The sequence below is a fragment of the Sceloporus undulatus genome, chromosome 3 (genome assembly GCF_019175285.1).
Source record: "Sceloporus undulatus isolate JIND9_A2432 ecotype Alabama chromosome 3, SceUnd_v1.1, whole genome shotgun sequence".
In the NCBI taxonomy this organism is placed as follows: domain Eukaryota; kingdom Metazoa; phylum Chordata; class Lepidosauria; order Squamata; family Phrynosomatidae; genus Sceloporus; species Sceloporus undulatus.
Window position 1 is genome coordinate 203,085,116 of NC_056524.1, and position 12,576 is coordinate 203,097,691.

Here is a 12,576-nt window from a genome sequence, read left to right on the forward strand (position 1 = left end):
GCATTATTTCTGCAGTGCAGATGCAGTCTGTGTCTATGAAAGCTAATGTCATCACTTATTTTGCTCAGTTAGTCGCAAAGGTGCTACAATATTCCTTCACATATTGATATTCCAGACTAACACTTCTGTGTCTCTGAATTCTAGTCACTTTATACAAGGATTGATGCCACTTTGCTTCCAGCAATATGCACTTTGCCCATCTCTGCCATACTACAATTTATAGCCCTAGACAAATTCCCACTTTGAAGGTTTGCTGTATGAAAGTCAACCCACAAACAATGTGATATCAAGTTTTCAAAAAAATACAAAATTCAAAATAAAAAAAAGGAAGCTACATCTCCTAATACTTTTGTACTGATTGTTTTTCTAGGATGTTTTGATGCATTCTGATATTGAACTGGACTGGATATTCAAAATCTCTTTTGCCTATGATATTGTCAATGTGAGTATGGAATTGCAAAGCTGAAGGAACCATAAAAAATGTAATTGTGAAAACTGAATACTCAAAAGAAAATCAGTATCGCCAACCATAAGTATCTGCTGCTATCCTGACTGAGGGGTAGTTGTGTTTATGTTAAGTTTGTTTATTTGTAAGTGTAAAAGATAATAATTTCAGATAGAGAGAGAGATGGAACAAATGGTATGATGTTTTGGGAGTCCGTTTTTTGGAGCACTGAGATTTTGAGAGATTAGAAGTGTGTTTTTAAAAAAATCTTCTGATGGAATGAATTGTTGCAGTACATCTCATCAGTGTTTCAATATTCGAATTTACCCGTGTTGCCACTGTTGTATTTTGTCTTAAATTGGTTGGGCCCTCCATAAAGCCTTTCCCTTTTCATAGCATGTAACTAAACTAACAACAGCCTCTTGGTTATGCCATCCAAGTGTTTGGACAGCACAGGAGTTCTTATTGCGTAGTCTTCAGCCAGAGACCCTGCTTTCCCTCTCCACACCTTCCCTAGCTAGCTTTCAGTGTGTTCTGATATTTTAATAAATGGGCTTTTAAACAGCTGTAATATTTATATTCTTAATTGGATATTTTGTGTATGTTTTAAAAAACTGTAACTGGCCCTAAGTGTTACAAATAGCACAGTCTCTATATTTCTAGATGCTTAGCTGTATGATATATTTGATGTTACCATGAATCTTGTGACCTCTAGAAAAGACTGGTCGCAACAAATGGCAAATGTTGATGTAGCGCCAATTAACTTAGGTTAGAGAGCCAGCATGGTGTAATGGGTTGATTGTTGGACTACAGCTCTGGAGACCAGGGTTTGAATCCCCACTTAGCCATGGAAACCCACTGAGTGGCCTTGGGCAAACCATACTCTCTCAGCATCAGAGAAAGACAAAGGCAAACAAACCTTGCCAAGAAAAGCCCTTGATAAGTTTGTCTTGGGGTTGGCATACATCAGAAAAGACTTGAAGGCACACAACGTTAATCAGAGTACAAAACAAATTAAAATGTTTTCAAGGCAACATTTACCTCTGTGGAATGAATGAAACTGTATAAAACTGAATGAAAAACACAGTACTGTATACCAACTTAATTACCTTTATTCACAATGAATTTTACACTGATTATATTATTTTGAGTTGCCAAATACATTTGTATGCACTGTAGATGTGTGTGTTTTAATTTTCAGGGTATGCTCTTCATCCACAACAGCCCCCTAAAATCTCATGGAAACTTAAAGCCTACGAACTGCCTGGTAGACAGTCGCATGCAGGTGAAACTGTGTGGATTTGGGTTGTGGGAACTGAAATATGGCACAAAATTCAGGATAATAACAGAGGAGGAGACCACATATGCTGGTAAGGGCATTAAATATTTCAAAATTCACAAAATATCACCCCTCGGTCAATGCATTTTACCTGTGACATCTCAGTTGTGGTTCAAATATACTTAAGCATTTTATGGACATCAAGGTCATATTTCTAGTTAGCAAATAGTTTCTCTCCTAGGTATGAATATTCACTGGCCATCCCTCCACAGCATAGAATGGTGGTGTGTTTTATTACAGCAAGCAAGGCTATTTTTTAAAAAAAAAAAAAGAAAAGAAAGAAATAGAGATGCTAGTTCTGATATTTGTAGAAAGTAGCTCTGAGAAATATGACTATATGTATTATTTTTATTACAGAAAGCAGAAACTGTTCTGTCTGGATGTGGGCCAATTATATGCTGCCTACTGCCGTTTAACAGTGTAATCCTAACTCAAATATGTGCTAAGGGTTAGGATTAGATAAAGTTTTGTTTTCTGCTAGCAGAAATTCTCTTCTGCTTGCAGAAATGTTCTTCTGAGAGTTATTCAGGTGGCGTTCCCACTGGCCTAAAATGCGGATCAGGATGCGAATTATGGGGGCATCGTTCCCATTTGACCCTGAATCCAAGCCGCATTGCTCTGGAATCGTTCCCATTGAGATTCAAATCTGAATCAGATTTTCTTGAATAATCCGGTATATAAGCCTATAAACCGGTTTAAAAAAACAGTAGGTTTTAACTCGGGTTATTTTTGCTCCTGGGAGCCGATTCGCGATATCTGAATAGGAACGACAAGGCTGTCTGATTCGGGAATCTGGGGATGGGAGGAGCAGCACTCGAGGGGCTGGCTTGGGGGTGTCACCTTCTTCGTTCTCTTCTTCATCATCGCCACCATCTTTCCCATTCATGTCCCTTTTTCCGTTGAGGTCGGTGCGAGAATCAGGGCAGTATAAATAATTATATATATTTTTAAAAAAATAGCTCTTTAAATCGCTTAAGCGCTTCCCTTAAAGATCGCCTAGGCACTGTTTCGGTTGTCTGAGCTTGGCAAACTAAGCAAATAAGCACTTAAGTGCTTCTCAGTGGCTGTTTTTTAAAAAAATTAACAAAAAAACCACCCCAAAAAAAGGGAGGGCACAAACGGACACAAATGGGAATGGGGGAGCAAAAAAAAAACCAACCCAAAATGATGCGATTTATAGTGACGACATGCTGACTTCATGCTGATTGACGGCTGGTTTAAAAAAAGGCAATGGGAATGAGGGGCAAATTGAACTGATTTAAAATAACCGGAGTAAAAGAAGGGAACGAATGCAGGGTAAATTACCAGAACATTTTACACCCTCTCCGTAAATGGAAACGATGGACAAGAATTGAATCAGCTCAGAAAAAAACCCGAATCTGATTCGCTGCAAAATAAGTTGCGTTATAAGCCAAGTGGGAACGCCCCCTCAGACAGAACAATCTGCTGCAGAACTGATTTGATGGCTTAAGATCTGCTGGCTGAAAATCCCCCAAGAGTTGGGGGGGGGTTTTGAAAAAAAGAGCTGAATTTTTTAAGATCCAAACTTTTTTCAGCCCTGGGCCATGGGCACAGTACTGAAATAAAAATAAGTCAAGGAAAGAGATTTGGATTCAGTTCAGCTTTAACTGGCTTAGTGTCAACTTAGCTGGCTCTTGACCACCCTAGTTAGTTAGGACTGCACTCTAAACAGATAGATAATATTCTGTATAGAATTAAAAAGTGAAACTATGACCCCATACAGACAGGCCAAAATAAAGCTACTTTGGGTCACTTTGGAGGTATGCTGTTTAAATGATGCATGCTTCCTAAGAGTCTGGAAGCCGCGCCAAAGCCATGATCCAGTCCTAAGGACAGGAGTGCAGCTTTGGTGCAGCTTCCAGATGCATGCATCATTTAAGCAGCATACCTCCAAATTGACCCAAAGCAGCTTTATTTTGGCAGTATGTATGGGGCTTATGTATGCTTCAGAAATTTAAAATATGTGAATTCCTATATAGGATGACCTGATTTGCTCCTCTCAACCTAATGTGCAAGCTGGAATTTGGCTACTTAACAGATTCTATTTCTTCAACTGTTGGGACACATTTTCCAGATGTTTTAAAAATATCAAAATACAATCTAAATGCATATTGTGAGATCAAATACATATTGAAAATGGTATGTTTTGAGACTTATAAAAAACACACTTCAGATTAATGCTGAAATGTAAACTATAAAAACATGAACTATGGTTAAAAACTTGAAAAGGTGACACATTTGATCTTGAATTTCATCCCCCGTAATTTCAAAAAATATGAGATCTTTGCTTCTATTCTTCTTTTAGATCTCTTCTGGACAGCCCCTGAATTGTTACGGATGGGGGAGTATCCATTCCATGGCACCCAGAAGGGTGATGTATACAGTTTTGCTATTATCATGAGGGAACTGATATACAATAATGAAGATGGTCCATACCAAGACCTAAGCAAGAATGCAGAAGGTTTTTGGTTTCTTCCTTTGATATCTTACTTGTGTTTCATTTCTTCTTTTTCCTTCCTGTGTAGCTATATCTATGGCCCGAAACAGATGGTCTGAAAGTGCTGTGTCAGTGCCAAAATTAGGGTTGCAGAGCACATGGCAACTGCATGCTCTGGAACCCTAATATGTATGGACAGTGCCATCTTTATGTCAGGTGTGTGCCATGTCCAAACAGTGCAGCATGCGCATGACATCTATGCACCGCCCCAGGCAGCTTATGGCAGCCTGGTGGCATCGCCGCAAGGAGCTCCGCAATGGAGCTCCTTTTGGGAGCAGATCGTTCCTGTGGCAACTGCATGGCTGCAGGAACGATCCTGAGGCAGCCCCTTTCTCCTCTTTAGCACCAGGGTGCAGTGGGCACATAAGGCACAAGGGCACTCCTTTGCCACTTTTCTTTGGCCTGGAAGAATGCTGTATTGGGGCCGCAGGGCTGCTGGTGAGGTTGCCCTGGCCCAATCCAGTGCGAAAAGGAGCGGCTGCAGGCTACCCCTTTGGGATAGTCTGTACTGCCCCATGTCTCTAACTTGTTCCATTCAGTGCACCTCTGTGTGTGTGCGTGCGTGCGTGTGTGTGTGTGTTTGTGTGTGTGTGTGTGTGAGAGAGAGAGAGAGAGAACAAGTTCACATTCCATATCTCTGACATTCTCAAATCTGTTTCTTTATGTTTTTCTGTTTCTTTCCATCAGTGAGAAGTCATATCAAATAGGGTGCACAGAAATTACCAGCTCGGCTTCCCAAATACTATAATAGCCTGTCATGGCTTTATGTTTCTGGTTCAAGTGACTGTGGTTTCAGAGGATGGAAACAAACAAAAAGCTTGAGGTCCCTGACTCTTTTTGGTACAGTCATCTAAACACAAGACACTTGGTTTGTTAAACCGCACTTTGTAAACCTGATTTTTAAGGTGCATTTAAATCAGATTCCTGGTTTGGATGTGTGCAGGTGCTGAGGCAAATCAAGATATCTACTCAGCGCCCCAACAGAAAAGATGAATATCTCCTCTGCACATGGAGACTCATGGAAAGAAGGAGAGAGAGCTTGTTCCACTCCCAGCAAGCTATAGTTTGCTTGGACCAGAATTGTAATAATTGCTGGATCAGAAACATTACTGAGTGATGGTTGAAGGTCTTATAGTAAAATGTACAGAGGAGAGAAAAGCCTTGTAAGTTTTTCTTTGTCAATATCATATTCTTGCACGGCAGTTAGCCCTAAATTTGATCATTTTTGTTTTGTTTTGTTTTTGCTCACAACAGGTGGTGACTTCTGAAGGTTATAAATATATAACCCCAAAAATTTGTTAGGTATTAAGACAATAGAAGTTTTATATTAATATTTGTATACAAACAGAGAATACATAGTTAACATATGATGAAAAGGAAGGTGACGGTTCAGTGGTATACTTCAGTAACCAGTATCAGCAGAACTGGGATTTTCTTCTCTGCCTTCTCCCAATGTAGATTACCTTGGTACCAAAACCCTACTTCAGGTCATTCCACAGTAGAGCAGGTTTTTGGGGTGAATGAGGAGGCTATGGAAGGATGGCTGATTCTGGCAGAAAGAGTGGGATCCAAGTGTACTACCGGATCCTGGTCAAGTTCAGATAAATTAAGCATAAGGCCTGATTTCATTGTGAATCTCATCACTATGGACCGCCCCTACAGATACTTCTTGAAATTGAATACAATGTGAAATAATAATCCCTCAACTGCATGATCATTAGTGGATGCAAAAAGGCCACATCCATTAGAATGCTTTTCCTAGACCAATGTATCTCAACCTATCTGATGTTGGCAACATTTCCTCCCAGTACGCCAGGGGAAAGTGCTATATGTGTTTCCCTTAGCTACAATTGTGTTTTTCTTTTCCTTTCTGGAAGCATGCTGGGGACCAACTGTCAAAGGTTCATGGACTAACACCAGTCCATGGATCACCTCTTTGAGTAGCACTATGGTAGACCATTCTCCCTCCAACCCTATTCTGGGAAAGATAGGTTCAGCTCACAGGCAGTTGTTGCGATAGAAATATCAGGGGCTGGTTTTACTTCTTTAATACTGACACTTTCACCAAAGTTGCAACTTTCTAAAAGTAAAGGAATAAAAATGAAGATAATAACATTTTCCAATTCGATTGATAATCATTTGTGAATTCCAGAGATAATAAGAAGAATCAAGGAAGTGGACTCTCCTGTTCCATTTCGCCCCTCTATTGTGGCAGAGAAATGTAATGAAAGCATCATTGCAATTATAGAGGCATGTTGGGACGAACGTCCAGAGAGGAGGCCAACCTTTTCTGATGTGAAGAGGACATTGAGAGAAGCTAGTCCTGAAAGGTGAATCTCTTTTTTGTGAAACTATGCTTATGCGATAATTGGTCAGGTGAAAAAAATAGCTTTTATAAATACAGTAGAGCTTCTCCTTACATGGGGGATCCGTTCCGGACCCCCCCCCCCGCGTAAGGCAAATTCTTTGTGCGGCCATAGGCGCATGTCCCATTCATTTAATTGCAGTGTGGCTTCCGTGTAAAGTGGAAGCCACATATGGTGCACCCGTGTATGGAGCAGGCTCACTGTGGTATGCCAAGGCCTTACATATCAGGTAATATACTGAGGGCAGATGAGGGATGGGCCTTCTCTGCTATGGTGATTCAGTTGTGGAATACTCTTGCCTTAGGGTATGTCTACAATGTAGAAATAATGCAGTTTGACACCACTTTAAGTTGTAGCTCCATCCTATGAAATTCTGGGATTTGCAATTTAACAAGGTGTGACAAAACTACAAATTCCAGGATTCTGTAGGATGGAGCCATGGCTGTTAAAGTTGTGTTGAACTGCATTATTCTACAGGGTAGATGCGCCCTTAGAGGTTTTATTGGTGCCAAGTAAAAACATGGCCTAAAGCCTTTGAGGTCTAATTGTTTTCATCCAAATCTATGCATGTGTATGGTTTTCAACTGTTTTAACATTGTTTAGTCTGTCTTGTTTTAATGTGCCAAAATTGTTGAATGTACATTTAGTGCATTTCAGTTGTTCTTGTTTACTGATTGTATTCCATGTGGACAACAAGGATGTACAAGATGTACTCCTGTTTACTGACTCCCCTGTGAGCCAGCAAATGGAACTAATAGTAAACTGAAATTAAGATCTTCTAATCAGCTGCCAGAGACATCCATCCATCCATCCACTTACTCATTTATTCATTTTCTGAAATGCATCTTGACTTAATGAGTATTCAAAGTGATTTTTTGACAAAACCATAAACACAATAGCAAATAAATTTCTGTACCTTTTATCAATGCACACCCTAAGCATTTTATAATGTGTAAGCTAATTGCCTCAACAACTGGGTACTCATTTTAGTGACCTATGGAGGGAGGCTAGGCTAAGTTCATCCTGACCTCTTGGTTGGTACTGAACTCACAACCTTGTGGTTTGTGACTGGCTGACTGCAGTACAGACATTTAACCACTGCACCACCAAGGCTCCTATAAATAAAGGACACAAATTCCAAAAAAAGGCTAAAACAAAACTGATAAAATGCATAATATTTCAGTAAATCTGGAGAATTTCTTCAAACCAAAGCACAAACTTTCTTGGGCCTTATCAAAACACACTATTTTAGCACTACTATTCCACTTTAATTGCCGTGGCAACATCCTATGGGATCCTGGAATTTGCAGTTTAGGGAGAGCCAATCAGAATTCTCAGCCAGAAAATTGTTGGGCCCCACTAAACTACAAACCCCAAAATTTCACAGGATATTACCTTGGCGCTTAACATAGGAATATAATGCTAGAACAGTCTAGTCTGTAAAAGCAATATGGAACAGTAGATTTTTAGGAGCTGCTTAGAGCCCAGTAAGGAAGGAGCCATCAAAACCTATATGGGAAAGAGATTTCCAGAACCATGGAAAAGACCCTGTTTCAGTGTTCTGAAACCTAGCTACTGATGCTAGTATCAATGAATAATAGTAAAATTATCTTATTAGTAGAGCTAATTTTGGCTTTCATAGAATATTATTCATCCAAATGCAATCTTTAGAAGATCCCCCCCCCCATCTAACTACTAATGTGATAAGCAGATTCTATGCTACAGTATATATGTATGATGGGAGACACAGGAAGGGTTTTAAGTAGAGGCAATCCATGCAAAAACTGGAAAGTTCACAGAACATTAAAGCAATTCAAGATACAAAAGTTCATTCTCTTACAAGGAATGTAAACAACTGTAGTAGAAATGAAAGATAAACACAGTTTCTTTCAATATTTACTTTTTGAACATTTCCAAAAGCCATTTCAGTATCTTGGACAACATGGTGAATAAACTTGAAAAATATGCAAATCATCTGGAGGAAGTGGTGGAAGCAAGAACAACTCAGTTATTGGCAGAAAAGAAGAAGACTGAAACGCTTTTATCAGCCATGCTACCAGGGTAACTGAAATCTTTCACTGTTCCTAAGTTATTGTGTGGTAGGAAGTATTCTCACATTACTTTCTGTTTGGAACAAGTTTAGTCGGAGAACTAGCTTGACTCATAATGTGGTTTTCTGTGGCCTTCAGCCATTTGGTAGAATCCCAATACATTTGTTGTTGTTGTTGTTGTTGTTGTTGTTATATGCCTTCAAGTCACCTCTACGTTATGGATGTCATCATACAGTTTTCTGGGCAAGATTTATTCAAAGGTGGTTTGCTATTGCCTTCCTCTGAGGCTGCAAGAATGTGATTTGCTCAGGGTCACCAAGTGGGTTTTCATGGCTGAGTGGGGATTCAAACCATGGTCTCCTAGAATCCTAACTTGCTTTGTCTTGTCCAACACATACATTTATCTTCATCCCTGACAATGCACAGACTACCTGAAGGAACCTGCTGCTCTCTTCCTATAAAGAGCACTATGAGCTTAAAACTGGATAAGAGATAAGCTTGAGGTTTGTAGGAGGCTCTTTGTAGTCACAAATGGAAAACCAAATTTTATTGCCTTGATTTTCCCCACTTGGCCCAGAGCCTTTGGATGGTGTGGCACAATGAATCTAATTAGTCTGCAGGCGTTCCTCTCATGTGTCTGAAGACAACACGCACACCATATGACTCTAACATGCATACCATGTGACCTTTTCTTTTGTGTACTTTTTTTAAAAAAAACTTTCCTTATGAAGAAACTTCTAGTTTCAAAAAATTCCAGAGAGCACCATCCTAGCCTCCTTAGGTGCAAGAGGAGACATATGAAAAGTTCCATCAACACTGGAGTATTATAAGTAAAGGGGCAAAACAGATGACCCTGAAGTTGTGGCTTCATGCGCCCCTTTCATCAGTGGATCAGGCCCACAGCAACTGTATGCTGCGGGCCTGATCTGGTGCTTTGCCGGCCCTAAAAGAAGTGGCAAAATGCCACTCATTTTGAAGCCAAAAAAAGTCCCCTGTGCTGCTGCTGCTGCTGCACTTCCTTGCGCTCTTTTTGGCTTACATCATCTGAACTCCATGCCAGAGGAGTGCTATAACACTGCCCGCTGTGCGGTCGATTGGTCAGTTGGTGTGACGGTGGATTGGGGGTGGAGTCAGAGCATACATCATGTGGCTGGCATGCCCTCAGTCCACCTTGATGCTGGCCCTTTTCCAGCATTTGTCCAGGAGGGACAAATATTTACTATGCTCAAGGTCCCCTGCTTCTTTAGATCTTAGAGAGGGAGCTCCCACCCAGATCTGCTAGGTGATAACCTAATTCAAAATAGTTCAAATGGCAACATTAACAAAAGGTTAACCCCCCTCCCCCCACTTGGAATTTCAGATTCCATTTCTGACCCCTTTTAAGAGCTATTTGTTCTTTCCTCAGGAACCTGCCAGGCAAAGAAGGGGAATGAAGAAAATGAATATAGGCCCAGTACAGATGGACCGTTTGCGCCGATATTAGGGCTCGATAGGGCACATCATACATATGCAGCGAGCCCTAATATCAGCACCATTCCATCACAAGGCTGTGGTCCCATCCAAATGGGGCGCAGCCTTGTGACCTAAGGGCGCCCAATCATCCACACGCCTCTGGGTGGAAGAGGCATCATAGGGCTGTGTTGCAGCCCTTATGATACCACAAAAAAGGAGCTGCCTAGAGCAGTTGCTTTTGGATGGTGCATCTGTGCTGCAGCTTGTGGATGCTGCAGCACAGACATGGGGCTTACAGGGGCAGCTTCTAGTTGCCTGTTTATACAGGCGCAGTGGTGGTGGCGCAGTGGTTAAATGCCTGTACTGTAGCCACTCACTCAAAACCATAAGGTTGCGAGTTCAAGACCAGCAAAAGGGCTCAAGCTCGACTCAGGCTTGCATCCTTCCGAGGTTGCTAAAATGAGTACCCAGACTGTTGGGGGCAAATTAGCTTACAATTGTAAACCGCTTAGACACTGCTTAGGTGGTATGAAATGGTATATAAATCAAGCTTGTTTATTTTTTGTTTTTATACTGCCCCATAAATATGTAATAAGAATTAAGAAAAGAGAAAAGGGATTAGCAGAAGGAGAGAGGGAAAAATGTAGCCTCATAGACTATCAGATTCAGCCCCATTCGAGGGGTATTGTTCTAGTCCTGAGGGGTATTATCCCAGAAGGATTACCTTCATGAGGGATAAGGTTGATAGACATGTTAACTGCTGAATCTTAGGTAGGTTTTATGAATGCACACAACCAAAACAAAACCTCAGAATATTTTGGCTATAATCCTGCACCCATTCCATAGGAAATAATTTTATGTACAAGGCTGGGTGACAACATGCTCTAATTTGAAAGACCAGCCATTTTCCTCTGACATGAATAAGAATAAAAGAAATGGGGCATTATCTGTCACCTGTTCATATTTCAGCTTCATAGGAGAACAACTTGTTGCTGGGAGATCAGTAGAACCTGAAAGTTTTGACTCAGTCTCCATTTTCTTCTCGGACATTGTGGACTTCACTAGGCTGTGCTCACTCAGCTCTCCGCTGCAAGTTGTCAATCTCCTCAATGACCTATATAGCCTGTTTGATAATATCATTAAAATATATGATGTCTACAAGGTAAGCAAATAGCATTCATTCTGAGGAATGTATGAGATTTATTTTAAGGCCATCTGCCTGCTTCGCTCCTGTGAACCCCAGTCTATTTCTGCTTGACTGGTCAGTAGCATTCAGAAAAAGAATGTGAGAGAATGTGAGGCTTGGATGATATCTTACACACTCCAGATGAGCCTCATTCACTTGCATTAAGGAAAATGTAACATGGATAAGAATATACAATAGGGAAGGCACAGTCCTCTATATGCCAAAGGTAGTAAAGCCAATGTTCACAATATTTAGGTGCTAGTATGTTTTGCCACTCCCTCAGACTATTCTGGTTACCTTTAATCCACATAGAGGGATGGTGGATTAGAATTTTGCAGCAACAACATATTGCTGTGAGCTAACCTATTATAATGTAACACAGGTAACCAACACTAACCAACAAGGATGATTTGGTTAATGGGGTGCAAGTGGTGGGATCCTTAGGTGGAAGTGACCATGTTCTCCTGGAGTTTGTTATACAGTGGAAAGGAGAAGCCAGGCATAGTCAGACACGCATCCTAGACTTTAGGAGAGCAGATTTTGGTAAACTTAGAGAAATACTGGAGGTGATCCCATGGTCAGGAATACTAAAAGAGAAGGGAGTTCAAGATGGATGGGAGTTTCTCAAAAGGGAGATACTGAAGGCACAAATTAAAACAGTTCCAGTGAGAAAGAAAAATGGGAGGTGTCGCAAGAACCCAGGATGGATGACAAAGGAACTTTCAGCTCAGCTAAATTTTAAACGGAACATGTATAAGAAATGGAAAAATGGGGAAATCACCAAAGAGGAATTCAAACAAATAGCTAGCAAGTGTAGAGATAAGGTCAGAAAAGCTAAAGCACAGAATGAGCTCAGGCTTGCTAGAGAGGTTAAGAACAACAAAAAGGGCTTTTTTTGGATATGTCCGCAGTAAAAGGAAGAAGAAGGAAACTGCGTGGAGAAGATGGCAAAATGCTAACAGAGGACAGAGAAAAGGCAGAATTACTCAACACTTTCTTTGCATCAGTCTTCTCAGAAAAGGCAAAGGGTGCGCAACCTGAGGATAAAGGAGCAGAGGACAGAATAGGGGAATTTCAGCTCAGAATAAGTAAAGAGATAGTACAGGAATTCCTTGTTAATCTAAAGGAATTTAAGTCTCCAGGACCAGATGAACTACATCCAAGGGTATTAAAAGAACTGGCAAATGTAATATCGGAGCCATTGGCAATAATCTTTGAA

General features: G+C 40.7%; 1 protein-coding gene across 1 annotated transcript in view; it reads left to right on the forward strand.

Moving 5' to 3' along the window:
* LOC121926428 (guanylate cyclase 2G-like) overlaps positions 1–12,576 on the forward strand; it is a 69,295-nt gene that overhangs the window by 44,033 nt on the left and 12,686 nt on the right. Inside the window, exons 12-17 of the mRNA XM_042459413.1 lie at positions 371–442; positions 1,647–1,815; positions 4,111–4,266; positions 6,455–6,632; positions 8,589–8,729; positions 11,141–11,333. Of these exons, the coding sequence (XP_042315347.1) occupies positions 371–442; positions 1,647–1,815; positions 4,111–4,266; positions 6,455–6,632; positions 8,589–8,729; positions 11,141–11,333 (909 nt within the window). The remainder of the gene's footprint in view (positions 1–370; positions 443–1,646; positions 1,816–4,110; positions 4,267–6,454; positions 6,633–8,588; positions 8,730–11,140; positions 11,334–12,576) is intronic.